General features: G+C 50.9%; 1 protein-coding gene across 5 annotated transcripts in view; it reads left to right on the top strand.

Annotated features, from left to right (window-relative positions):
* Window positions 1–530: 530 nt before the first annotated feature.
* The window catches only part of LOC103733479 (ras GTPase-activating protein 4), a 32,035-nt gene continuing 5,987 nt past the window's right edge, over window positions 531–26,578 (top strand). Inside the window, exons 1-18 of one of the 5 annotated variants that reach the window (XM_008832275.3) lie at window positions 531–683; window positions 5,846–5,902; window positions 7,295–7,408; window positions 7,867–7,928; window positions 10,517–10,646; window positions 13,240–13,321; window positions 13,946–14,077; window positions 14,979–15,070; window positions 18,200–18,317; window positions 18,560–18,710; window positions 18,956–19,020; window positions 19,252–19,364; window positions 19,523–19,715; window positions 19,872–20,009; window positions 21,031–21,175; window positions 21,826–21,995; window positions 23,571–23,708; window positions 24,617–24,752. In XM_008832275.3, coding sequence (XP_008830497.1) covers window positions 619–683; window positions 5,846–5,902; window positions 7,295–7,408; window positions 7,867–7,928; window positions 10,517–10,646; window positions 13,240–13,321; window positions 13,946–14,077; window positions 14,979–15,070; window positions 18,200–18,317; window positions 18,560–18,710; window positions 18,956–19,020; window positions 19,252–19,364; window positions 19,523–19,715; window positions 19,872–20,009; window positions 21,031–21,175; window positions 21,826–21,995; window positions 23,571–23,708; window positions 24,617–24,752 — 2,101 coding nt within the window. In that variant the 5' untranslated portion in view covers window positions 531–618. The remainder of the gene's footprint in view (window positions 684–5,845; window positions 5,903–7,294; window positions 7,409–7,866; window positions 7,929–10,516; window positions 10,647–13,239; window positions 13,322–13,945; window positions 14,078–14,978; window positions 15,071–18,199; window positions 18,318–18,559; window positions 18,711–18,955; window positions 19,021–19,251; window positions 19,365–19,522; window positions 19,716–19,871; window positions 20,010–21,030; window positions 21,176–21,825; window positions 21,996–23,570; window positions 23,709–24,616; window positions 24,753–26,578) is intronic. The other 4 variants (XM_008832276.3, XM_017797930.2, XM_008832281.3 and 1 more) reach the window with 4 other exon arrangements.

Genomic DNA, 26,578 nt, shown 5'->3' on the forward strand with positions numbered 1-26,578 from the left:
CTCTCTCTCCTGTACACACACACTCAAAACAACCCCGTTCGTTCGGACTTGGTCAGCTTCTCTGCTGCCCTGGCCTTCACTCAAATCTTTTCAGGCCTGTCACAAGCACTGCCTAGCGAGCTAAATCTTCCCGGTGCTCATTCATTCACCAATTCCGAGCTACGCCCGCCCTCCCATGCACAGACTCGGTGGCCAGCGCGATCCGGGCCTGATGGGCACCTGCCTACCTTCTTGCACGGCACCCCCAAATCGCGTGTCCCCGAGTACACACTCAAGTCATCCTAGAATCCCTGGTCCCACAACGGTTCAGGCCTGGGAGGCACCTCCGGGTGCAAGTGTCTATGCCTCCGTGCAGACCCGCCCTTCTTACCCCAGGTGGCCAATGCATGCCACGATCCACGCAGACCCCGCCCACTCTGGGCCACCCAGCTGCTGACTGGTCCCCCGTGTAGCATCCTCCCTCCCGCACGTGGGGCGGGGGCGGGGTGAATGGAGTGGAAGCCATCCCTCCTCTCCCGTACTCCCCTCCCTGTCCTCGCCAGATCAGAGCGCTGGCCCGGGGAGGGGACCCAGGCGCTCTGATCCCTCCCAGCCTGGCTTCCACGTCGCCGACCCGAGATGGCCAAGCGCAGCTCGCTGTCTATCCGCATCATAGAAGGGAAAAACCTGCCGGCCAAAGACATGTGAGCAGCGAATAGGGGGTGGGCGCCCCAACTTTCCGGGGATCCCCTTTTGTACACTTGATCTTTACAGGGGGGTCCCCACAGCCCTCCCTCCAAGGTGTGGCATGTGCGGCCACAGAGGGGGACTGGCATGGAAATTGGGGACAGTGAGATTTGCGATGGGTACGGGGGGGGGTGACAGTTGAGAAGAGGGTGTCACTGGGGGTTGGGGACAGAGCAGGAGGTTTAGAGAATTGGGAGAGTGAGTCAGAGGCTCATGGGGCTGTCAGGGGTTTTAAACAAACTGAAGCCAGCCGGTGTGGGAGTTGCATGGCAGCGTGAGCTACCCAGGGTGTGGCTGGAAGGGGTGGGGTGCCCCTCAAAAAACAGGGGTCTTTCTCTGTAGTTCTGGAACCCGTAGTACTCCAAGAGTTGTCCCTGGGACTTCGTTGCTGGTCATTTGGACAGGGAGTGACAGGCATGAAGAGTTGGAGGCCAGGTCAGGGGGCCTAGGACTAATGCAAGATGCAGGATTTGGGGTCACGAGATACAAAGCCTTGCTTGTGCCCTTGACTTTGCCGGAACCCTCCCTTTCTTTAATCGCCCCTTCTCAGGCCTTTCTCACTGGTCCATTTTACAGACTAGAAAACAGAGAATGGCAGACAAAATGTTAGCTGCAGGTGTTAAAATAAGGTCTTGAGGTGGCAAGGCTCCCAACGGGGCGTTGCCATCTTTAATAAGGTTTCCTGTGGTCCCTGGCCCGACTGGGGAAGCTTTTAGGCACCCCTAGTCTCACCCTTTGCAGTAGGTTCTAGAGAGCTGAGCTGCGTGTGCAGCCGTAGCGAGTTTCCTCGCTTTTGCTGCAAAGCCTCAGTTTCCCTTTCTGTGAACTAAGTGTCTGAAATCCCAATATTGGGGAGAGGTGAAAATCATAAAACCAAAGATGGGCGCCCCGGCAAAAGCCTAGAGTTCAAAGTCTGCTCCGGGTCCTTTGTGGGCTCCTGGCTGCAAAAAAAAAAAAAAAAAACTGAGGAGCCAGAAGCAGCTGAGGAGGGAGGGCATCTCTCTGCCGGGGGCTCCCAGCACGCTCAGCGCTCCAGGAGCAGTTCCAGTTCAAGGCCCCTTGGGCCTGAAGAGGCCGCTCGGCAGTTGCCATGGGAACGGAGCGGGAGGGGGTTGGGCAGTCTCAAGGTGGGTTTCTGTGCATGGGGGGAGGAGGGTGCCAACTGGGAATGAGGTCTCTGGGTGGGGACTAAATGAGTTTGAGAAAGTTCTCTCCCCCCAACCTCGCCCCCCAGTCTCAACCTCTGAACACCTCCCTTCCCCTGGTACTGGTAAACTAGGTCATAAGGACCTCCTCTGGCTGGTGGCAGCTGGGAGGAGGAGCAGCCCCTCAGTCTGTCTCCTCCCTTCTCATCCCTGGCAGCAGCCTGTCCTGGTGTCTGGCTCCACAAGCTCTTGGGAGCGTGTGCCTACCTGGATTCACAATTCAGGGACTCAGGGAAGGGGTCTCCATCCCAGCAGGAGGGTTCACCCAGTCCTGTGGTTTCCACCTCCTGAATCCTTCCCCTGCCTCCCTTTCCTTTTATTACAAATCTAATCACCTTTCCTCTGGGATGCACAGCCTTGACCTGCAAATTATATTAAGCCTCTCAAAAATACACTCCTGGCATTTGGAGCCTCCTTCCTTAACATTTAGAGACATTCTGACATCCCTTTTAGAACTCCTTGGAAAACTCCTATCCATCCTTCAGTGTCCTTCTCCAACTCCATTTTTAAGCCTTTCCTGGTACCCTCAATTCCTGGGAAGGGCTCTTGGCTCCCATTCTTGCTCTGGAGCACACAGGTGATGTAAAGGAAGCCCTGTGTGTTGCCTGACAACTGAGGACAGGGCCTGTACCCTAAGGCACTGGGTCTCTCTGTGTATCCCAGGATGGTCTCAAACTCACCATCCTCCTGCCTCCACCTCCCAATATAAGAACTGGAAGCCAGGCAAGGTGGAACTGGCCTTTCATCCCAGCACATGGGAGGCAGAGGCAGGCAGATATCTGTGAGATAGAGACCAGCCTGGTCTACATAGCAAGTTCCAGGTCAGCTGGGGCTACAGGAAGACCTTGTCTGAAAAATAAATAGATGGTAGATGATTGATAGATAGCTAGATAGATAGCCAGATAGAAGATAGATAGATAGATAGATAGATAGATAGATAGATAGATAGATAGATAAAGAGCTGGTATCACAGGTGTATGCCACCCCACCTGGCATCCCCTTGTGGATATTTATTCCTCTCAGACCCATTATGAGCAGCGTTCTGAGTCTGCCTGTTGCTCTCTACTGTCTTCCATCCTTGGGTACCTGGGTTAGCTAGGCAAAAAGCTGAGTCCCATGATGACCAGTGACCCACTGTCTCTCACACCCATTGGCCCTAGGGACAAGCCCAGGGCTATTTCAGGGTTTGCCCTCTCCTTCCTCTGCCACAGTCTTGAAACTGCCAATGCCCTAAATATAGAGGCCCTACAAGTAGCCAGACCGGGCCAGTAGCCATTGGCCACTATCTTGGGGAAGGAAAGATAGGAGAAGCAGTTCATGACACAGGGTATCATTGGAGTAGAAAGAATTGGGAGGTGACAGGTCCCAGGAGCTAACTAATCAAGGACCACTATTGAGCTTAGGTCTTTACACCGGGTGTCAGCCCACTCTTGATGCTGTCCCCTCCCTCCCCCCGGTCCAGTACCCCAATCATCAATGGTCTGCCTACCTGGCTATGTTCTTATGTCTCAGCTTCTACCTACCCCTTGAACCTCACCATTCATTCATGCCTTCATTCATTTATTGAGCAAGGTAGTGCTGAGCTTGCAGCAATAAGCAAGAGCCCCTTAGGTTAGGCAACAGTAAGCAGGGCAGAGGGGATCCTGTGGTATGCCACATTACAGGCAGAAGCTGGACATCATGGCACATGCCGGTAACCCCAGTGCTTGGGAGGCTGAGGCAGGAGAATCTAGAGTTTTAGACTAGCCTGGGTTACAAAGAAAGACTCTGTTTCAAAGAAAGAAAACAAAAAAGACAGTCCAGTAGCTGGAGAGATGGCTCAGTAGTTAAGAGCACATACTGCTCTTACAGAGGACCTGAGTTTGGTTCCCAGTACCCGGGTTGGGCAGTTCACAACTGCTTGCATCTCCCACTTCAGAGGACCCAACCCCTTTTTCTGTATTCCACAGGCACTGCACTCACATGTGCACATACCCATCTGCAGATAGAAAAGATGACCCAGAGAGGTCTCATGTTACTGATCTTTGATGCTTGCTCTGACCTCCTTGTATAAATAAATATGTGTTCTGCTCCTGGGGTGCACTTAGGGCCTGATGGCTTCAGGCCTAGAGTCCCCCGGCTTTGGGCTGATGTGATGCAAGTTAGAATGCTTAGGGTGGAGGAGATCTTATGGGAAGAGAGGGTACCTGGGTGATTACAAGAGGGGCCACGATAGCACCAACATCTATGACCTTGTAGACACCTTGTAGACTCAATGAAGCTGCCCTGTGAGTTGGTATTATGCTTCTTACTTTGCAGATGCCAAATAGCCTGGGTAGATGTTTCCTGTTTTCAAGGAGGGCTTTTAACCTAAGTGGCACCCAGTGCCCCAAGGGCCTCATTCAAAAATTGGGAAGTTGGGCTGGAGATAACTCAGTTGTAGAATATTGCCTAGAATCCCCCAGTGAGGGGCCGGGGGTGTGCCTCAGTGGTAGAGCACCTGCCTAGAATCTCCCAGTGAGGGCCTGGAGGGGCTTGGCTCAGTAGTAGAGCCCTCGTCTAGAATTTATGAAGCCCTGGGTTCATCTTCTGTAAAAATAAATACTGGGAAGTAGAAGTTGGAATTCCCCCCTGCCTCCATCATGTAAATGTACTTCCTTTTTTATGGATATCAGGGACAGTTCTAAGGACAGTCACATACCCACTCTTTTTGGTCAGTACCCTGACAACCACATGAGCCCCACAATGTGAGACAGATGGGAGGTCCTGGGTTTGCTTTCCCTAGCCTACCTTCCCCAGAGGGTTGGGAGCTCAGGAAGATAGATTAATGTCTTCATTCATTCATTCATTCATTCATTCATTCAATGACTCCTTGCTTCTTGTCTCTGGCCAAGCCCTGTGCTGAGAGACAGACATGGTTCCCATCCTCAGGTAGCTCATAGCCCATGGGGGAGACAGGTGATGGCGGTGCCTGGGATAAGAAGGAACAAAGTGAGGTAGGGGGGATCCCAGGGAAGCCCTTATAACTGTGTCTCAGGGTAGGGTTCTCACAGGAGAGGACTGGGGGGCATTCTGGATAGCAGGGACTGAGGGGTAAAGGCTCAGAGGGGAGTATTGAGGTTAGCGTCTGATATTGAGGATAGGGGTGTTTAGGAGCTGTCTGGACTATGATGCGGAAGACTGGACATGAAGCAAAGGGTGGGAAAGGAACGGTGAGGGGCGGCCCCAACCCTGTGCTTGGACAGGAAAGCAAGTGTAGTGCCCTGTTCCTTGATCATCCCCTCCCAGGTGAGAGTGGGGACCCGAGTTCTGAAGCCTTTGGTCTCCAGTCCCTGGAGGCGGTGCTTGAGGTCTACACTGCCTTCTTCTGGGGACCCCGAAAGACCGCTGTCTGAGAGACCCGGCCCCCAGCCGGTATCCACGCCAAAGCTGCCTTAAGCCTAGGCTCCAAAGCTTTCCACAAGCCCCGCCCCTAGCAAGCCACCCACAGTCTTGGTCCCACCCCAGCAGGCTTCCCAACCCCAGAAAGCAGTTCCTCTTTGACCACAGCCCGAGATGGTCTCTCAAGGCCCCATCCAGGTCCCCGCCCCAGCTTGCCACAAAACCTGATCCCCAGAGTGGTTCTTCTTTCAGGAGGCTTTCCCTGCAGCCAGTCCCTCCTCCAGGACCCTCCCAGCAAAATTCCCTCCGTCCCACCCTATCACTTTGCCTAGCTCTACCCCCAAGCCTGGTAAGAACCGGCCCTAGCGCGGCCCTCAGGCCAGATTGGAACTTGCTTCAGCCTGGCCCCCAGCACCTTCGCAGACTCCCTCAGGGAGGCCTCCCATTAGCCCCAACCTAAGTCGTGCCCCCAGCAAGTTTCCCTTTCACCCACCCCCAACCTGGTCCCCTTCGCATTTCCCACCAACCCCATCCGTCCCCCTTCTGTCTTGCAGCACCGGCAGCAGTGACCCCTACTGCATCGTGAAGGTGGACAATGAGTCCATCATCAGGTACTGTCCCCAACCTGAGCAGAGGGCAGCTAACCTCCCTTACCTAGCCACCTGCTCCTCCAGGAGATGGGCAGTGCTGGGAGTCACTAGTCTGTCTGGACCATCCATCCTGTCCCAGCTCTTAGCTCTGAAATACACCTGTAATATACCTTGCTAATTATTGACTTAAAGGCCATCTTACCGCAGGTGGCCAAGCATCTGTCACCTGCCTCTGTTCATCTTTGCAAACTTTACAACCTCGAGAGAATTTGATGACCAGCTACAACATGGTCATTTGATGGAGCACTGTCTCCACCACTGTGAACCTTTTATCAGCTGGTAGAATTCACTACAGCAGATAATGTATCATAATCCTCATTTACAGTTGGAGAAACTGAGGCTTAGACTATATACTTGCCCAAGGGCTCACACCTAAAATACTGACAAACTCAGACAGGAAGTAAAGTCTGGCTGACCTCAGAACTTTGCCATGCTCTGATTTGGGGCTCTTCCTGGGAGAGCCTCACAGAGATTATCCTTCAATCAGGGTGACCCCAGCCTGTCCCCAGAAGGCTACTGGCTCTGGATGTCCTTTCTGTCAACTCCATGATTTCTTCATAATTTTTTGCCTTTATTTATTTTTCTAGTGGGTGGGGTAGAGTGTGCCACAAATTAGGGGTGGAGGTCAGAGAACAACTTTCAGGAGTCGGTTCTCTTCCTCCACCATGGGGTTCCATGGATCAAACTCAGGTCTGTCGGGCTTTGTGGCAAGCTCCTTCAACCCGCTGAGACACCTTGCCACTCTCCTATGATTTCTGGTCTGATTTTTGCTGGCTTATCCCATCTATCACCCAGACCCCAGTCTCTGAAGTCATGACCAGAACCTCTGGGCTGTAGTACTCACCTGAGCAGATGTTTCTATTGCTGAACACCCCACAAACACCGCCCCCCGTCCTCTTTTCTATCTGCAAGATAAGCCTGAACATAGCCTTTATTTAAGCCACAGTCAGTAAACAGGGAGAGGGATATGGTGACTCTGACTGTCCCTTACATACAGAGAAACTGAGGACACAGTGTCTTCATGGCCTGAGAGGTAGTGACCCCCTGAGCCTCCATCCGGGCCACTGGCAGCCTCACCTCCCATCCCAAGTGCCTTGCTGAATCCCATGAGCTGACTGACTGCTCTTCTGGGAGTGAGATCTCCATAGTGCCCCTGTCCTATGGATGGCTTGGAGCCAGCTACTGCCAACTGTGGCCTCAGTTTCCCCAAAATGTACAATAGTGCATGCCCCATTCAGGGCAGAGGGGAAGGAAAATGGGAAAGAAGCATCCCACCATAAGCTACTACTAGGGTACAAAATGCAAAGAAGGTGGGTGTGGCTTGGGCCCGTGCTGAGGGGTCTTCTCCTGTAGAACAGCCACCGTGTGGAAGACCCTGTGCCCCTTCTGGGGTGAAGAGTATCAAGTGCATTTACCCCCCACGTTCCACGCTGTGTCTTTCTATGTTATGGATGAGGATGCCCTTAGGTGAGTCTGTCCTGCCCCGAAACTGGGCCAGGATGTGGCCATTGCAGTGACTGCTGGTCCCTTTGTATCCTCTTTGTAGCCTAGATACCAGGGGGGCGGGGTGAAGGGGAGGTATCCAAAGGAACCAGGAAGAGGCAGGGCTGAGCTGTGTGTATGTATACATATGGTGCACACACATGTATGCATGTGCATGTGTGCATGTATATAAGCACAGGTGTGCATGGGACATAAGCTATGAAACGGGCATGCAGAGGACATGAGTTTGGCCTGTGTTAGTTCACATGCAGACACATGTCATGTACCTATGAGAGCATCTACAAACAGCCTGTACAAGCATCCTGGGTTCTGCTTTGTTAGACTGCTTCCTCGAGGGTGGGGACTGAGTTTGTAGGAGTGAAGTCACTGGGCTCCCAGAAGCTGGTCCCAAAGCCCAACTGGGACTCTCTCTCCACCCATAGCCGGGACGACGTTATTGGGAAGGTCTGCCTCACAAGGGACACCCTGGCCTCTCACCCAAAGGGTAAGATGTCCACCTCCCACTCTCCCACTGGTCTACTTAGCCCTGGGCACTCCTTCCACTCAATCCAGTTCCTATTCTCTGTGAGGGTCCTCTCCTCTCAGCTTGAGGAGTTGGCCTGATGCTATTCCAGGCTGCAGGGTCAACTTGGACTATTTCCAGAAAATGAACATCGGTAGAGGTGTCAGCTCTACCACGGCCTAACTGAGTGACCCCAGACAGGTCTTGATTTCTCTAGGCTTTTCAGATGGCTCAGCCCAAGAGCTCTTGGGTGCCTTTGGGCTCTGCCACCTGAGCCTCTGACCCTTCTCCTCTCTTGCCCCAGCGCACACCTGCTCCTGTCTGTGAGACAGGGTGGGGATGAGGGGGTGGCAGGCTCTGCTGACTCACGGAGCCTTCTGACACAGCCAGGCCAGTGACCTCCCCTGCTACAGCCCCAGCAGTCTAGGGGCCCCATTGGTGCTGTTCTTTGGCGGGGGCATCTCTTATAGTTCCCCCATCTGCCCTTTAAGGCTCTTCCTTCTAGCACCCTGGAGGGAGCCACCAGCCTCCTATTTTAAATTTATTTATTTATTTTTATTTTGTGTGTTTTGCATGCATGTTTATAAATGCACCCATGTCATGCAATGCCTAAGGAGGCCAGAAGAGTGTGCCAGATCCCCAGGAACTGGAGTTACAGATGTTGTTAGTTGCCATGTAGGTGCTAGACACCAAACCCAGGTCCTCTGCCAGAGCAGCCAGTGCTCATAACCACTGTGCCATTTCTTCAGCTCTTGTCTTTTTATTTATTTATTTATTTATTTATTTATTTATTTATTTATTTAGTCTTTTTGAGAAAGGCTCTCCCTGTAGCCCCAGCTGGCCTGAATTCACTACAGAGACCAGGCTGGCCTCGAACTCACAGAGATCCGCCTGCCTTTGCCTCCCGAGTGCTGGGATTAAAGGCATGCGCCACCATGCCCGGTCCCTTGTCCTATTTTAAAAAAATATTTATTTATTATTTTTATTTTATGTGTATGAGTGTTTTGCTTGCATGTGTATAAGTGCAACACATGCATGCAATGGTCTGCAAAGGCCAGAAGAGGGCATCAGATCCCCTGGAATTGGAGTTATGGATGGTTGTTAGCCACCATGTAGTTGCTAGGAATCAAACCTGGTTCTTCTGGGAGAACAGCAAATGTTCTTAACTGCTGAGCCATTTCTCCAGCCCCCCACCACTTCCTATCTTTTAAGGTGGGAAAACCAAGGACAGAGGGGAGCAGTTGCACATCCTGTGGGAGTTTGGAGCTCCAAATAGAGTCTGGTGCCAGAGTGAATGCCTAGGACCTGGGGCACTGACTAAAACTCCAATCTCAAGATGAATGTGGTGGCACACACCTGTGATCCCAGCACTTGGGAGGCAGAGGCAAGATCAGGAGTCCAAGGTCATACTCAGCTTCATAGCGAGTTTGAGACAAAAAATAAAAATAAAAGATTGAGCCAGGCGTGGTGGCGCATGCCTTTAATCCCAGCACTCGGGAGGCAGAAGCAGGCAGATTTCTGTGAGTTCAAGGCCAGCCTGGTCTACATAGTGAGTTCCAGGACAGCTGGGGCTACAGGGAGACCCTGTCTCAAAAAGACCAAAAAAATCAAAATCAAAATCAAAACAAAAACTAAAAGATTGAGGAGATGGCTCAGTGCATAAGAGCACTTGCTGTGAAAGCAAGCCATCCTGAGCTCACATCCCCAGAATCAGAATATAAAAGCCAGGCATGGCCACTTGTGACTGTAACGCCAGCCCCGGGGGTGGGGGGCAGAGACAGGCAGATCCTGGGAGTGCACTAGCCAACCTCAAAAATAAGGTGGAGGGAGGGCTGGAGAGATGACTCAGTGGTTAAGAGCACTGACTGCTGTTGCAGAGGATCCAGATTTGGTTCCCAACACCCAAATAGTGGCTAACAATCACACGTAACTCCAAGTTCAGGGGATCTGATGCCCTCTTCTGGCCTCTGCAGGCATTGTACACATGTGGTGTACTTAAATACACACAGGTAAAATACTTATACACATACGATCTTTTTGTTTGTGTCTTTTTTTTTTTGAGACAGGATCTCCCTGTAGCTCCAACTGGCCTGGAACTCACTATGTAGACCTGGCTGGCCTTGAACTCACAGAGATCTGCCTGCCTGTGACTCCCCAGTGCTGGGATTAAAGGTGTGTGCCACCATGCCCAGCTTATACAGTCTTTTTTAAAAAGATGGAGAGTGATTAAGGAAGACACTCAGCATCCTGTTCTAACCTCCATATGCCTGGGCAAACAACCCTCCCCCACCCCCCGCATGCACACACACATTTGTATACACCATACACACACACACACACACACACACACATACACACAAACACACATGCACACACAAACACACACAACACACACAAAAGTAAATCTCAGCTTTTCCAACTCCTGCCCACCTTTGAGCCTCAATTTCCCCATACATCATTGGAAATACTCAGAGGATTTCAAAGGGGTGATGAAGGAGCCATGGGGTGTCTGGTGGGTCTTAGGATGAAGGGTGTGGGGAGGGTAGGTTGGCTGACATGAAGCCCTGCAGGATTCAGTGGATGGACGCACCTGACAGAGGTGGACCCGGATGAGGAGGTGCAGGGTGAGATCCACCTGCGCCTGGAAGTGGTGCCAGGGATCCGTGCCAGTCGACTGCGCTGTTCTGTGCTGCAGGCCAGGTGAGGTGGGCTGGGAGGGGGAAGTAGGGATCCTGTTTGTAGGGCTTGGGCCTCCTCTCCCTCCTCCTCTCACCCAAGCCTGCTCTCAAAGAAAAGGGTTGCTTGTCTTGACTCTGAGACATGGCCTGGGTGTCCTCTCTTTGAAATGTGGCCTTCAGGAAACAGGTGATCTTTTGTTTTGACATGAATTTTCTTTTTTTGAATTTTTTTAAACTTTATTTTTATTTTATGTGTATGAGTGTTTTGCCTGCATGTGTGTACATGAATCCATATGTGCAATGCCTGTGGAGGCCAGAAGAGACTGTCAGATCCCCCTGTAACTGGATTAGGGATGGTTGTTAGTCACCATGTGGGTGCTGGGAACCAAACTTGAGTTTTCTGCAAAAACAGCCAGTGCTCTTAACCACTGAGCCGTCTCTCCAACCCCTTGAATGTTCTTTTTTGAGACAAGGTTTCATGTCACCCAGGTTGGCCTTGAACTCACTATGTAGCCAAGGATGACCTTGAACTTCTGATCCTCCTGCCTCCACCTCCTGAATGCAGAGATTATTGGCGCAACACGTGTCACCATATTGGGTTTCTGCTGTGCTGGGAATCAAACCCAGGGCAAGCAATGGCAGCTGAGGCACATCTCCAGCCTCCCCATCTTTTTGTTTTGAGACATAGGGTCCCTCTAGCCCCAGCTTGCTATGTAAATCAGGCTAGCCCAAACTCACAGAGATATCCTACACCTGCCTCTTAAATGCTGGAATTAAACACATATGCCATCACACCCACCTCTGTGGGATTTTAAAGAACTATTTTATTGCCGGGCATGGTGGTGCATGCCTTTAATCCCAGCACTCAGGAGGCAGAGGCAGGCGTATCTCTGTGAGTTCAAGGCCAGCCTGGTCCACATAGTGAGTTCCAGGACAGCTGGGGCTACAGGGAGACCCTGTCTCAAAAAGACCAAAAGAAACATTATTTTTATTTTATGTGTATGAATATATTGCCTGTATGTATGTAAGTGCACCTGAGTTGTGTAGTGCCCATGGAGTCCAGAAGAGGGTGTTGGACTCCCTGGAACTGGAGTTACAGACAGTTGTTAGCCACCATCTGGGTGCTGGGAACTGAACTCAGGACCTCTCTAAGAGCAGCCAGTGCTTGTAACCGCTGAGCCATCTCTCCAGCCCCAATCTCTTTTGATTGGGCGGGGGGGCTGGTTGTTTTTGGTCTTTTTGAGTCAGGGTCTCCCTGTATCCTCAGTTGACCTGGAACTTGCTATGCAGACCAGGCTGGCCTCAAATTCACAGAGATCCACCTGCCTCTGCTCACAAGTGTCTGTTTGTTTTTAAGTAACCCAGACTAGCCTCAGACTCAGGATCCTCCTGCCTCACCCTCCCAAGTGATGGCATTGCAAGGAACTTCATCATGTCTAGCCAGAAATGTTGTTCTAAAGGTGGAACTGTAGACCCCAAAGAGCAGAAGAGGAACTGGGGTGTGGGTGACCTTCAACTGTACTCAGACCACCCCAGTGTCCCGGTGCTAGGTTTCCCTTTAGCTACCCTCAATATGAACTGGGCCTGGAGGATGTGTGTGGTATGTCTGTATATGTGTGGGTATGTGTATATGTGGATGTGTGGATGTGTGTTGTATATATACATGTTGTGTATATGTTTGTCATGAGATGTGTATGTGCATGGTATGTATATATGCTTATATATGTGTGTTGATGCTTGTGTGTGTGTGTGTGTGTGTGTGTATGTGTGTGTGTATGTGTTTATGTATGGTCTTCCATAGGGTCGGAAGGGAAAATGTTGGTGTGTCCAGACAGTGTGTGGTGATGAGACGGTGACCTGGATGGATCTTGGGCCTGAGTCACCTGTGACAGAGCCAGCCCCCAACTATAGGGTATTTTTAGCTACTGGCCCCACTTCTGTCTGGGCCTGGGTGTGACTCAGACCCTCCTTGAGAGGCGCCTTCCCTTCTGGCTCCAGGCTCCTCCCTAGAGTCTGTCCCTGGGACCAGTGGTCAGTCCCAAGCCAGGCATCTCTGCAGAGGAAGTGGAGTGTACTCCCCCCAACCCTAGGGCAATTAGCCTGTCCGGGAGGAAGAGACCTCTCTGGTAAATGAGGGGTGTGTGCTTCGTGATGGACACTTTGGGCATCCTGTGGCTGCCCCCAGCTTATTTTCTCTCTGAGACTGGAGCCATGAGAACTGGCAGAGCCACAGTCCATCCTGTTCCTTCTCCCTTTCAGTCAGCTCCCCCTGCCCACCTCCATCGACCTCCTCATCCTTGCCTGGCCCCAGGCTGTCTGGGCACTGTATTGCAAACAATGCCAACCGTGGGACCTTGGCACTTCTCTCAAACACCATCCCCACTCATCAAGATGGGTAACACTAAAATACAGGCCCCCAGCTCCCCCTTCCCTCCAAGACTCCACGAATGATCATGGTGGGGGAAGGGGAGAGTTGTCATTCAGTAAGCCAGTGTGCAACAGCTGGATAAGCCCAGGCATTCCTAGCTTGCTGTGGTGACCTCGCAGTGAAGACAGGCTACAGGAGCGGGGCCTCAGGTAACAAGCCAGTAATCCCATCTCCATCCCACCACCAGAGACTTAGCTTCAAAAGACCGAAATGGTGCATCTGACCCTTTTGTCCGAGTACACTACAATGGCCGGACCCAGGAGACCTCGGTAAGCCGACTGGTGGACTGGAGCAGTGCAGGTGGGCACAGGTAGACTCACAAACAACTTCCAATCAGATTTTATTATCTCTCTGAATATCTATCTTGGTGGCAGAGGTTTGGGGGAGCCTGTCGAGATCTGGCTCTTCAATGCAGTCTGTTTTGCTGTTTGACCTTGGACAAGTCCCTTGCCCACTCTGGGTCTCAGTTTTTCCATTTGTGAAGTGTATGATGTCTTAGGAAGTTTTTCTCCAATACTAGAGATTGAATTTTAGCCTCTCAAAATCAAGTACTGTACCACTGAGCCACGCCTGCAGCCCCTCACTGAGGGAGTCTAGGCAAGTGTTCTACTACCGACTCACATTCCCAGCCCATTTCCATTTTTATTTTTGAAGCATAGTCTCACTTAGTTGCCCAGGCTGGCCCAGAACTCACTTAGTAACCCAGGCAGGCCTTAAACTTTGACCCGTTCTTCCTCCTGAGTAGCTGGGGTGACAGACTCGCCCCACCACTTCTGGCTGGACCCAGAAGTTTTTACCTTTGTTCCTACAAAACCAGGGGCAGCACTGCCATTTTCCAGTCCTGGAAAGCCCTATGAACTGATGCCCATGCCTGCCTCCCCCTTTCTGGGCAGGTGGTAAAGAAATCCTGCTACCCACGCTGGAACGAGACATTTGAATTTGAGCTGGAGGAGGGATCCCCAAAGGCGCTGTTCGTGGAGGCCTGGGACTGGGATCTGGTTAGCAAGAATGACTTCCTAGGCAAAGTAAGTGTCAGCCCCAAGCCCCACCTGCCCAAGCTCCACCCACCACCCACAGCACCAGGTGCCCATTCCTGTCAAGCCATCCTCCACTTTCCCAGAGAGAAAAACTTAAGAGCCTTCTAAATAGTAGCTCCCTCTCACTGGTGAGCTGTGACCCTTGCAAGGTACCCTTCGACCTGAGGAGAACAATACTTAAAGCTAGGGCCTGGTGGCTCAGGCCTGTCGTCCCAGCTATTTGGAAGGCAGAGGCAAGAAGCATTATTTCAAGGACAGCTTGCACTGCAGAGTGAAATCAAGGCCGGTCCAAGCTGCTTAGGAAGACCCTGTCTCAAAATAAAAAGTAAGCTAGGTATGGCAGCACTCCCAGTACTTGAGAGTCTGAGGCAGGAGAATTGCTGCAAGTTTTAAGCCAGCCTGGGCTACATAGTGAGTGTCTCAAAAAGTGAAAAATCAAGCCAGGTGGTGCACACCTATGTTCCCAGCACTTGGGATGTGAAGACAGGGGGATCAGTAGTTCAAGGCCAGCCTGGGCTACATGAGACCTTGTCTCAAAAAAAGAAAGCAAGGAAGAAAGGAAGGAAAAGGTCACTGCGAGCTGATGGTGTGGCTCACTGGTAGACCACTTGTCTAGAATCTGACAGTGAGGGGCTGGGGGTATAGTTCAGTGGTAGAGCACCTGCCTAGAATCCCCCCAATGAGGGGCTGGGGGTATAGTTCAGTGGTAGAGCACCTGCCTAGAATCCCCCCAATGAGGGGCTGGGGGTATAGTTCAGCAGTGGAGTGCTTGCCTATCATCTATGAAGCCTTGGGTTCCATCCCCTGCTCCAAAAAAAAAAAAAAAAAAGAGCAGGATCTGGCCAAGAGGTAACCTGCATGTCCCAGCCCTTGTCTGACCATCCCTCAGGTTGTCGTCAATGTCCAGAGACTGCGTGCAGCCCAACAGGAAGAAGGATGGTTCCGACTGCAGCCTGACCAATCCAAAAGCAGGAGGGGCGAGTGAGTGCCAGCAGCGGGCCCTGGGGTGGGCACTGTGACAAAATGGCTACAGGCAGCTCGTTGGTCAGAAGCCAAGGGTACACAGCCCCATGTGCCCTTCACCCTTTTCCCACTAGACCAGCATCTTCCTCATCCAGGTAGGACCCTATTCCTCCCCTTTCACACATCCCTGTCCTCTGAGCTAAAAGTTATGCATGAGCCTCCTGCTTTGTACTTTCTGGCACTTTCTAGAAGAATCCTCAGACTCTTTTCCTTTAAGGGCTTCCCTGTAGACCTCAAATCCTTAGAAAGAGTGTCCCAGGGCCATATTGTGAACCCTCCTTCCTCAAGATTCTCCCAGGATAGCATTACCATATAAAAAGCAAAATGGGGGCCGGGCATGGTGGCCCACGCCTTTAATCCCAGCACTGGGGGGGGGGGGCAGAGCAGATCTCTTTGATATGGAGGCCAGCCTGATCTACATATCAAGTTCCAGGCCAGCTGGGGCTACAGTGAGACATTGTCTCAAAAGAAAAAAATTGTTATGTCTTTATCAACTATATACACAAAATGGTTGTGCGTATAGTTCTGTGGTCCAAGACCAGAACACCTTGTGCTGGCAAAATGGCTTAGTGGGTAAAGGCACTTGTCACCCAGCCTAAGGACCCGAGTTCCATCCCTAGAACCCACATGGTGGGAAAGAGAGAACCAATTCTTTTATGTTGTCTTCTGACTGTCACACATGCTCTGTATACACACACACACACACACACACACACACACGACACCAGAAGTCAGGTGCAATGGCACACATCGCTGGCAAAATGGCTTAGTGGGTAAAGGCACTTGTCACCCAGCCTAAGGACCCGAGTTCCATCCCTAGAACCCACATGGTGGGAAAGAGAGAACCAATTCTTTTATGTTGTCTTCTGACTGTCACACATGCTCTGTATACACACACACACACACACACACACACACACGACACCAGAAGTCAGGTGCAATGGCACACATCTGTAATCCCAGCACTCCAATCTAGAATTGAAGGTTAGTTGGGGACACATACCATGACCCTATCTCAAAACTAAATTTCAGCTGGTTGTGGTGGCACATAACTTTAAATCTCAGCACTAGGGATGCAGAGGCAAGCAAATCTTTGTGAGTTTGAGGTCAGCCTGGTCTACATAGTGAATACTAGGTCACCTGAGGCCAGTCAAAATAAACAAAAACCAAACACTTGAATTTCAGATAAATAATAATTTTTTTGAGACAGCATCTCATGTAGCCCAAGATGGCATCGAACCTGCTATTTGACCAAAAAAATGACTTTGAACTCCTGATCCTCCTCCCTCTACCTCTTGAGTGCTAGGATTATAGACGTGCACCAACCATGAAAGGTTTATGCGGTGTTGGGGATGGAACCCAGGGATTCATCTATGCTGGGTGAGTACTCTATTAACTGAGCTATGTCCCAACTCCAATGAATTTTTTTTAGTGACAAAATGACCATGAAAGCCAGGCAATGTGGCACACACCTGTAATCCCAGGTTGAGGCAGGAGATTCTAGAGTTCCAAGCCAGCATGAGGCTACAAGATGAGATCTTGTCTCAAAGGAAAAAAAGCCTATGTAATAGTCAAGTCATGTTTATACTAAAAGTTCTTTAACTGGGTGTCTTGTGTTTTTAAAAATTTTTTTTAATTTTAATTTTTATTTTATTAATTATTTTTGTTTTATGTGTATGAGTGTATTGCCTGCATGTATGTGAGTGCACCCGTGTCGTGCAATGCCTCAGAGGTCAGAAGAGGGCTTCAGATTCCCCTGGAACTGGAGTTAAGGATGGTTTGTAGCTGCCATGTAGATGTTGGGAATCAAACCCGGGTCCCCTGCTAGAGCAGTCAGTGCTCTTAACCACTAAGCCATCTCTCCAGCCCCCTATTATTTTTATTTTACGAGTATGAATTGTTTTGCCTACATGTGTGTAAGTGCTCCTGTGTCATGCAATGCCTGCAGCAATCAGAAGAGGGCATTGGATTCTCCTGGAACTGGAGTTACAGACGTTGTTAGCCACCATGTGGGTGCTAGGTATCAAACCTGGGTCTTCTGCAAGAGCAACCAGTGTTCTTAACTGCTGAGGCAGCTCTCTGGCCCCGTGTCTTGTGTTTTTATTTTGTTCAATCTGGCAGCCCCACATAGAAAGTTGTTTGACTTGTTTCTTAATTACTTATTTTTATGTGTATAGTGTTTTGCCTACATGTATGTAAGTGTACCACATATATACAATGCATGTGGAGGCCAGGGGAGGGTATCAGATCCTCTGGAACTGTAGTTACAGACAGTTGTTAGTCGCAATGTGGGTGCTGAGAACCAAACCCAGGTCCTCTGCAAGAGCAGCCAGTGTTCTTAACCACTGGGCCATCTCTCCAGCTCCTCATTTCTTATTTTTGTTTTCTTCACATGCCTAGACTGATCTCTCTGCAAAAAGCACCATATCCCCAATCTGTACTTTTTACAGGGCAGGGACAGGTGGCCAGGGGTGTCCATCCCAAGGCATAGAAGCATCCCAGGACACTCTTGATGGCTTCAGTACATGGGGTGTGTCCCAAACGGTGTGACTTTCTCAGCGTGGCATGTGGAGGGCAGTGGGAGCCATAAAGATCATTGAGCCTTAGTGCCCTCTCCAAGATGAGTAGTAATAAGAAAGTTTGGCAGTTAGACCTACTAGGTTGAGTTGCCCAACCTGCTTGAATCTAAGTTTTCCTGACAGGATGGGCATTTGCTTTCTAGATAAAGAGTATAAGCAACGGCGTTGTTGCCTAGGAGTTTATAGATTTGGGATCAGAGAGCCTGGCATACCCACAAGTTCAGTGGTCCACTGGAGTCAGGAGGCAGCAGGGAACTAGGCTTTGAAGATGTATGGGGATTCCTTGGGTACCAAGGCAGGGAGGATCTTCCAAACAGAGAAGACAGAAAGGTGAATCTGGGTGTGTTGGGGGGTGGGCAGGGCAGCTGATGGACAGAGCAGGGATAACACAAAGCTAATCACAAGGGAAAAAGGCCTAAGGCAGTGTGAGTGGGCATGGTTTGGGATACTGGGTCCTGGTCTGGGATACTGGGTTCCTGGTAGAGAGATCACAGACCTCCCATTCCAGGGGCAACCTGGGCTCCTTGCAGTTGGAGGTGCGGCTGCGGGATGAGACGGTGCTGCCATCCAGCTGCTACCAGCCTCTGGTACAGCTGCTGTGCCGGGAGGTGAAACTGGGCACCCAGGTGAGGAGGCCCTGGGGGAAACTGGAAGCCTCCCTGGTTTGTAGAGCAGTTCATACCTGTCCCAAACCCATTCTCTAGAATAGCAAACAGACTCCTGGGGATGGGAAGGAGATAACCAGTGGTCCAGAGCCCCATCCTGCCCCCAGCCAACCTTCCCATGGTGCTCTGAGGTTCTGACACTGGGAAGAGTCAGGTTTCCTTGTGGTTCTCCCAATCCTGCCTCTCCCTGATGCTTCCAACAGGACCCAGGGCAGCTGATCCCCATCATTGAGGAGACAACTAGTGCTGAGTGTCGCCAGGAGGTGGCCACCAACCTGCTCAAGCTCTTCCTGGGACAGGGGCTGGCCAAGGACTTTCTGGACCTGCTTTTCCAGTTGGAGCTGGGCCGCACTAGTGAGACCTGAGAAGAGTTGTCCCAGGCAGGGTGGAGGGTGTCCTCCCCAACAGGTTGACAGCTCCCTCCCCAAACAAAAGGAGTTGAGGGAAAGGACAAACAGTAGAGGTGGGACAGTTGGGAAGAGTTAAGGAGGTTCTTTACTGAGGGGCCACTTAGAGACTACAACACAGAGGTCCCAGGTCCTCCTTCTGCCCCCAAAGCCTTGTCCCAGCTCCCCACCCAGTGGAACTTCTGCTTGTAGGTGAGGCCAACACCCTGTTCCGTAGCAACTCTCTGGCCTCAAAATCCATGGAATCTTTTCTGAAGGTAAGGTGGCATGGTCATCTAATAGTTGACAATTTTTCACTCTTTTATGCATGTATGCATGCATTTATTCATGCATGCGCACATACTTTCATTCATACATGCATTCATTCACACATGTATGTGTGCATTCGTTCATGGAGAAGCAGTGCATTGAGTCACCCAGGTTGTTCATCTGGTCCAACCCTGGGCAGATACTGCATGGTAATTAGTGTGGTTTATGGTGGCTCCCAGGTGGCAGGGATGCAGTATCTGCATGGCGTCCTGGGCCCCATCATTGACAGGGTGTTCGAAGAAAAGAAGTACGTGGAGCTGGACCCCAGCAAAGTGGAAGTTAAGGATGTAGGGTGAGGCTGGGTTAATTCATGGCTGTGTAACTGTGGGGAATCAGGCTCTGTGTGCAAGTGTTTATGGTTCTTTCTGTCTATGTCCATGTCTCCTCTATCTTCTTTCCGCACTGTTATGCAGGTGCTGACCCCTCTATCCACCAATTCCATCCATGCAGGTGCTCCGGGCTGCACCGCTCACAGACAGAGTCTGAAGTGCTGGAGCAGAGTGCACAGACGCTGCGCGCCCACTTGAGGGCACTGCTGAACGCAATATGTCGCTCGGTTCGCGCATGCCCAGCTGTGGTCCGCGCCACTTTCCGCCAGCTGTTCCGGCGCGTGCATGAGCGCTTCCCCAATGCCCAGCACGAGGTGCGGCCCGGGTCTGCAGGACCGAGGCCCAGGGGAGAAAGGGAACCCTGGGAAATGCAGGCCTTGGAAGGCAGATATCCAGGAGATACGGTAATGAGTCAACAGGGAGGAGGGCATCGACAGGAAGTACAGCCCCCACGTTTTTCCCCTTTCCAGAACGTGCCGTTCATCGCTGTCACCAGCTTCCTGTGTTTGCGCTTCATTTCCCCCGCCATCATGTCGCCCAGACTCTTCCACCTGCGAGAGCGGCATGCGGATGCCCGCACCAGCCGCACATTACTCCTGCTGGCCAAGGTACGGGCCTGAGATGGGGAGGGAAGGCCAGTTGGGCTGCATAGGGGCCCTGGCCAACCCTGCACGGTGGCCCTGATTGGCAGTGGGAAGGCTTTGCAGCAAGGCTTTTCATTCACCATGGCTCTGCACTGCGCAGTTTTCAAAGTGTTCTCATGCTCACCTTCAGTGAGCTCCATCTCAGTGGATAAGGCACCAAGGTCTGTGTAGTGAACTGAAATCTTCCAATTCAAGCCTTGCCAGATGTGTTAGCATACACCTTTAATGACTCCAGAGGCCAGCCTGGTCTGCATAGTAAGCTCCAGGTCAGCCAGGGCTACATAGTAAGATCTTGTCTTAAAAAAAAAAAAAATTAACTTGTCTTTTAAATTTATTTATTTATTTAATGTGTATGAATATTTTGCTTGCGTGCCTTTAAGTGTACCCATCTCGTGCAATGCTTGTGGAGGCCAGAAGAAGGCACTGGATCCCCTAGAACTGGAGTTGTTAGCCACCATGTGGGTGCTGGGAACTGAACCCTGGTCTCCTGAAAGAGCAGTCAGTGACTCTTAACCACTGAGCCATTTCTCCAGCCCCAGCTCAAGCCTTATTCTCAAGCCTGTATCTATCTGCCCAGCACAAGGCTGGGGCCCTTAGAGTAGCACAACATTCATATTAAACATGCAGAGCCAGCAAGGTGGCTCAGGGGGTAAAGATAACTGCTAACCAAGCCTGACGACCTGAGTTTGACCCCCAGGCCTTGCATGGTGGAAGGAGTGAACCAGTTTCCACAAGTAGTCCTCTGACCTGCAGTCTCCTTCCAATAATTAATAATAACCTCGCAGAGGAAGGCAAAAAGGTTGATCTCAAGTTATCAGGTGCCCAGACTGTCAGATGCTGTGATCCATGTATCTCTGATCCCCCAGGGGTCCAGGATAGGCCTTTGTGTGCTCAGCCTCCATCTCTATTGTTAGGGTGGGGTGGGGTGCAGTGACTGGATTGTTAACTCCCAAAGCTTCATTGATCTTGCTGTCACCCCCACCAGGCGGTCCAAAATGTGGCTAACATGGATACGCCAGTTTCCAGGGCCAAAGAAGCATGGATGGAGCCACTGCAGCCCACCGTGCGCCAGGGTGTGACGCAGCTGAAGGACTTTATCATGAAGCTCGTGGGCATAGAAGAAAAAGAAGGTACGGACTAACAATGTCATGCCCGAGGCCTATGTTCAAAACCCAGGGTTTTGTCTTTAGTAGGCAAACACTCTGCCAGCTAAGCTACCCAGCCCTCTTCGCTCTACCTCTGGACCCACAGCCCTGCTCACTGCTGACCACAGCATCCTGTTTCTGCTTACCTCCCCTCTCCCAATCTATGACACTACCCACCATTGCCCACAGCCTCCTGGTCTTGTTCACCTTGCCCTCTGCCCATGGCTCCTCCCATTGCTGCTTGTGTCCCAAAGCCCCGCCCATCATTACCCAGATCTCCAATTCCTACCCCCCTACTGCTGCCCACTGGCTCCGCCCACCAACTCATGCCTCCACGTACTGCTTTCTTGTTTCTCTCAAAGACCCACCCATTGCTACCCAGGTCCCCAGTCCATGTTTCCGCTATCCCACCACCTTTCATAGCCTCTTCATAGCCCCCATCCCATGGCTCCACCCTCTTGTGCTTCTGTCTTTCCTAGCCCCACTCACCTCTGCCTAGGACTGTTCAGGTGTGCTCTGCCCCTGGGTCTATAGTCCTGTCTCTAGCAGCAGTTGACATTATCTCCTCCCCCAGCCTTGTCCTCTCCCGGGCTTGATTTACCAGTCTCCTTCCACCGTTTCTTGTTTGCTTTCAGAGCTGGACCTGCAGCAGACATTGAACTTGCAGGTACCGCTGGTCAAAGAGGGACCACTGTTCATCCACAGGACCAAGGGCAAAGGCCCCCTCACATCCTCCTCCTTCAAGAAACTCCATTTCTCCCTCACTACTGAGGCCCTCAGCTTTGCCAAGACATCCAGCTCCAAGGTGAGCGAGGAGGGAGGCTGGTGAATGAGGTTTGGTGAGATTGGATGCTTGGTGACATCTGAGCCCTTGCTCAGAGCTCACCCAAGGATCCTTGGGTCAGAGGAGAAAGGCAGGCTGGGCCCAGGCTTCTGGCCTCTGTATGGCTGGTCAAATATAGTCACACAAGGCTAGAAAGGATGAAGCCCCTGTGGGGGGGTGTGCAGCAGACTGCAACTGCAGGTCCTGAGCATGAGTCTAGGGCTGAGGGGTGCATCGTCGAGTAACTACTAAAGTGCTCAACCTACCCCCACCCCTTGCTCAGGCCCAGCCCTGGTCAGCTATATATAAACAGGAGATTTTTTTTTTTTTTTTGGCTTCTCTGACCCTTGGCTTCTTGATCTGTAAACCCTTCTTTGTTGTTGTTGTTGTTGTTTGGTTGGTTTTTTAAAACAGAGTCTCCTTGTAGCCCCAACTGGCTTGGAATTCACTATGTAGACCATGCTGACCTCTCTCTCACAGAGATCAACTGCCTCTGCCTCCCAAGTACTGAGATTACAGGTATGCGCCACCATGCACTTTGTGCCTGTCTGACCTTCCTCTTCAACCCCAGAAGACTGCTGTGCTATTCCCATTTACAGAAACTAGGCTTGAAAGTGTTCAGGGAAGGCTGGGAATGTGGTTCGTTGGTTGAGTGCTTGCCTAGCATGCACAAATCCTTGGATCCCATTTGCAGCCCTGCATAAACAGAGCATGATGGCCTATGCCTGTAATCCGAGCATTTGAGGGTGGAGGCAAGAGGATGAAAAATTAAAAGTTGGGGCTGGAGAGATGGCTCAGGGGTTAAGAGCACTTGCTCTTCTTGTAGAAGACCCAAGTTCAAACCCCAGCACCCACACGGCAGCTAACAACTGTCTATAACTCCAGTTCCAGGGGACCTGATGCCCTCTTCCTTATTCCATGACCACTGCATGACACAGGTGCACTTACACACACTCAGGCATAACACTCATGCACATAAAAAATAACATAAATGAATAAATAATAAATAAATAATTTTTTTTAAGAAGTCATTTTCAGCCGGGTGTGGTGGTGCATGCTTTTAATCCCAGCACTTAGGAGGCAGAGGCAGGCAGATCTCTGTGAGTTCAAGACCAGCCTGGTCTACATAGTGAGTTCCAGGACAGCTGGGGCTACAGGGAGACCCTGTCTCAAAAAGACCAAAAAAAAAAAGTCATTTTCAGCTACATAATGAGTTTGAGGCCAGTCTGGGATGTATGAGATGTCTCAAAATTAATTAATTAATTAAAAATAAAAGGCTGGGGGTATAGCTCAGCATTAGAGCCCCCCAATGAGGGGCTGGGTATATGGCTCAGTGGAAGAGCACCTGCCTAAACCCCCCTCCTGGGATCGCTTCCCCCAGGCTCCTTCCCCACAGAAACTGAGTGTTTTCTCTTGTCTGGTTTCACTCACAGCAGGGCCCTGTGAGCAATGGGTTGTCAGGTCCCCTCATGCTATAGCAGGGGACACTGAGGCCAGAGACAAGAACTGGAATAATCTGGCCTTCCCTTCTGAGCCTCTTTTTCCTACCTGCCCCAGAAAAGTGCCTTCATCAAGCTCACCAGCATCCAGGCTGCGGAGAAGGTAGAAGAAAAGAGCTTTGGCAGCTCCCACGTCATGCAGGTCATTTATACAGATGACGTTGGCCAGCCTCAGACCATCTACCTGCAGTGCAAGGTGTGGCCTGCAAAGGGTGCTTGGGAGAGAGAGGACTGCAGTAATGTCCTGAGTGGAATACAAACTGAGTCCTCCCCCCAGTTCCCCATCCCCACGTTCCACCCCCTCCACCTTTTCCTGACTCCTGTCTCATGCCTGGGTATATGGCCCATGTTTGTCTGTGGGCCTCTGCATACAAGTATGTGTGTGGCCAGATGCATAAATAGCCAGAGTCTTGTGACTCAGAGCTTGCATTTTTTTCTGGTCTGCATTGTTTAAAGACTCCCAATCTATGTCAGGCTAACCTGGAACTCAATGTCTTAGTCTCCCTAGTGATGGAATAACACGTTTGAACCACCATGCCAAGCGAATTTATAAATTGAGCGCTTACTAGGTTCTGGGCACAGTTATAGGCCAGGAGCAGTCAAAGGCAGACAAAGAGTATCTTATTGTGTTTATATTCCAGGGGAGAAGATGGGCCAATAAGTAAATATTGAAACTGTCAAATGGTGTTCTGGAGGCATACCTCAGAAATAGAGTATTTGCCTAGAATCCCCCAGTGAGGGTCTGGGGTGTGGCTCAGTGGTAGAGCACCTGCCTAGGATCCCCCAGTGAGGGGCTGGGCTGTGGCTCAGGGGTAGAACACCTGCCTAGAATCCCCCAGTGAGGGGCTGGGGTGTGACTCAGTGGTAGCAGAGCCCCTGCCTAGACTCCCCCAGTGAGGGTGTGGGGTGTGGCTCAGGGGTAGAGCACCTGCCTAGAATCCCCCAGTGAGGGGCTGGGGTGTGGCTCAGGGGTAGAGTACCTGCCTAGAATCCCCCAGTGAGGAGCTGGGGTGTGGCTCAGTGGTATAGCACCTGCCTAGAATCCCTTAGTGAGGGGCCATGGATGCAACTAAACAGTAGACTTCTAAGCAACTCTCCCTGCAGTGTGTAAACGAGCTGAACCAGTGGCTATCTGCACTGCGCAAAGTGAGCATCAACAACCCTGGCCTCCTGGGATCATACCACCCTGGCATCTTCCGTGGGGACAAGTGGAGCTGCTGCCACCAGAAGGACAAGACAGGTAAGATGGCCTAGGCCCCTGTTTTTAACTTACTATATAGACCAGGCTGGCCTTGAAATCACGAGATCCACCTATCTCTGCCTGCTGAGATTAAAGGCGTGTGCCATCACGCCTAGCCCAGGGCCCTGTTCTATACCTGTCTTCAGTGGGATGCAGCCTGGGAGAGAGGGCCTTCACCTATGGAAAGCCAGCCTTCCAGGTGTGCAGTGCACAGATGGATTTGTGACTACTAGTTTAGTAAATGTGAGCCGAAGTGTGGGATGCATGTGAGTGAGTTCATTGGCCACTCTGACCAGGCCCTTTTTTCTTTGTTTAAGGTTTATTTTAATTATGTGTATACGGGTATGGTATGAGCATGTACGTGCAGGTGGCTGTGGAATCTAGAAGAGGGCTTTGGATAATCTGGAACCAGAGTTACAGGCAGTTGTGAGCCACCCAACAGGGGTTCTGGAAGCTGAACTCAGGTCCTCTGCAAGAGCAGTATACCCTCTTAACCTCTGAGCCATCTTTCCAGGACCATGATTGTTTTATTTTGTGTTTTGTTTTGTGTTAGAAGGGGCCTCACACAGCCCAGGCAGGCCTCAAACTCTACAGAGCCAAAGATGATCTTAAACTCCTGATCCTCTTGCTTCTACCTCCTGTGGGAGTGCTGGGATTGCAGGCATGCATCTGTAATCCACATCCACATCCAGATTATGCAGTATAGAGGTAGAACCCAAGGCTTCCTGCATGCTAGGTAAACTATCAACAGCTCTACATCCCTTTCTAAAGTCACTTTGTAAACTCATTTGGAAGGGATCCTTAGGGCCCCCTAAGAACCTCCTCCCCAACCCATGTTTTTTGAGACTGGGTCTCACTATGTATCACTGGCTGGCCTGGAACTTACTGTATAGCCCAGGCTGGCCTTAAACTCACAGAGATCTGCCTGCCTCTGCCTCCCAAGTGCTGTGATTAAAGGCATACACCACCATGCCTGGCCCCTTTCTGTTTTTGAGACAAGGTCTTTCTTTTCTTTTCTTTCTTTCTTTTTTTTTTGGTCTTTTGAAACGGGGTCTCCTTGTAGCCCCAGCTGGCCTGGAACTCACTATGTAGATCAGGTTGGCCTTGAACTCACAAAGATCTGCCTGCCTCTGCCTCCCAAGTGCTGGGACTATAGGTGTGCACCACCCACCCAGCTTTTAAATATTTTCTTTATTTATTTTTGTTTTATGTACATGAGTATATTGTCGGCATGTATGTAGGTGCACTCGTGTTGTGCAGTACCCACAGAGGTCAGAACAGGATATCAAATTCCCATGGAACTGGAGTTCCAGAGGGTTGTTAGCTGTCATGTGGGTGCTGGGAATCAGACAAGGGTCCTCTGCAATAGCAACCGGTGCTCTTAATCGCTGAGCCATCTCTCCAGCTGAGAAAAGGTCTTTCTAAGTAGTCTAGGCTGGTCATGACTTCATCATCCTCCTGCCTCCCACCACTCTCCAGAGTGCTGGGATTACAGGTGTGCTACACCATGCCTGTCTATGAAACTGTTCGGTTGCCAAGAAGTTCCTTGCAGAACCAGTGTTCCCAGGGCCCCACTTGAGTTGTTCTGTGCTGAAGACATCAAAGACTGCTCCCCAATTTTCTTTTTTTTTGAGACAGGGTCTCCCTGTAGCCCCAACTGTCCTGGAACTCACTATATAGACCAGGCTGGCCTTGAACTCACAGAGATCCTCCTGCCTCTGGTCTCCTGTAGTGGGATTAAAGGCATGCGCCACCACGACCGGCTTAGTTTATATATATATATATTTTTTTTTTATGTGTATGAGTGTTTTACCTGCATGTATGTT

This window comes from Nannospalax galili, unplaced genomic scaffold (assembly GCF_000622305.1).
Source record: "Nannospalax galili isolate Female #2095 unplaced genomic scaffold, S.galili_v1.0 scaffold675, whole genome shotgun sequence".
Lineage (NCBI taxonomy): Eukaryota > Metazoa > Chordata > Mammalia > Rodentia > Spalacidae > Nannospalax > Nannospalax galili.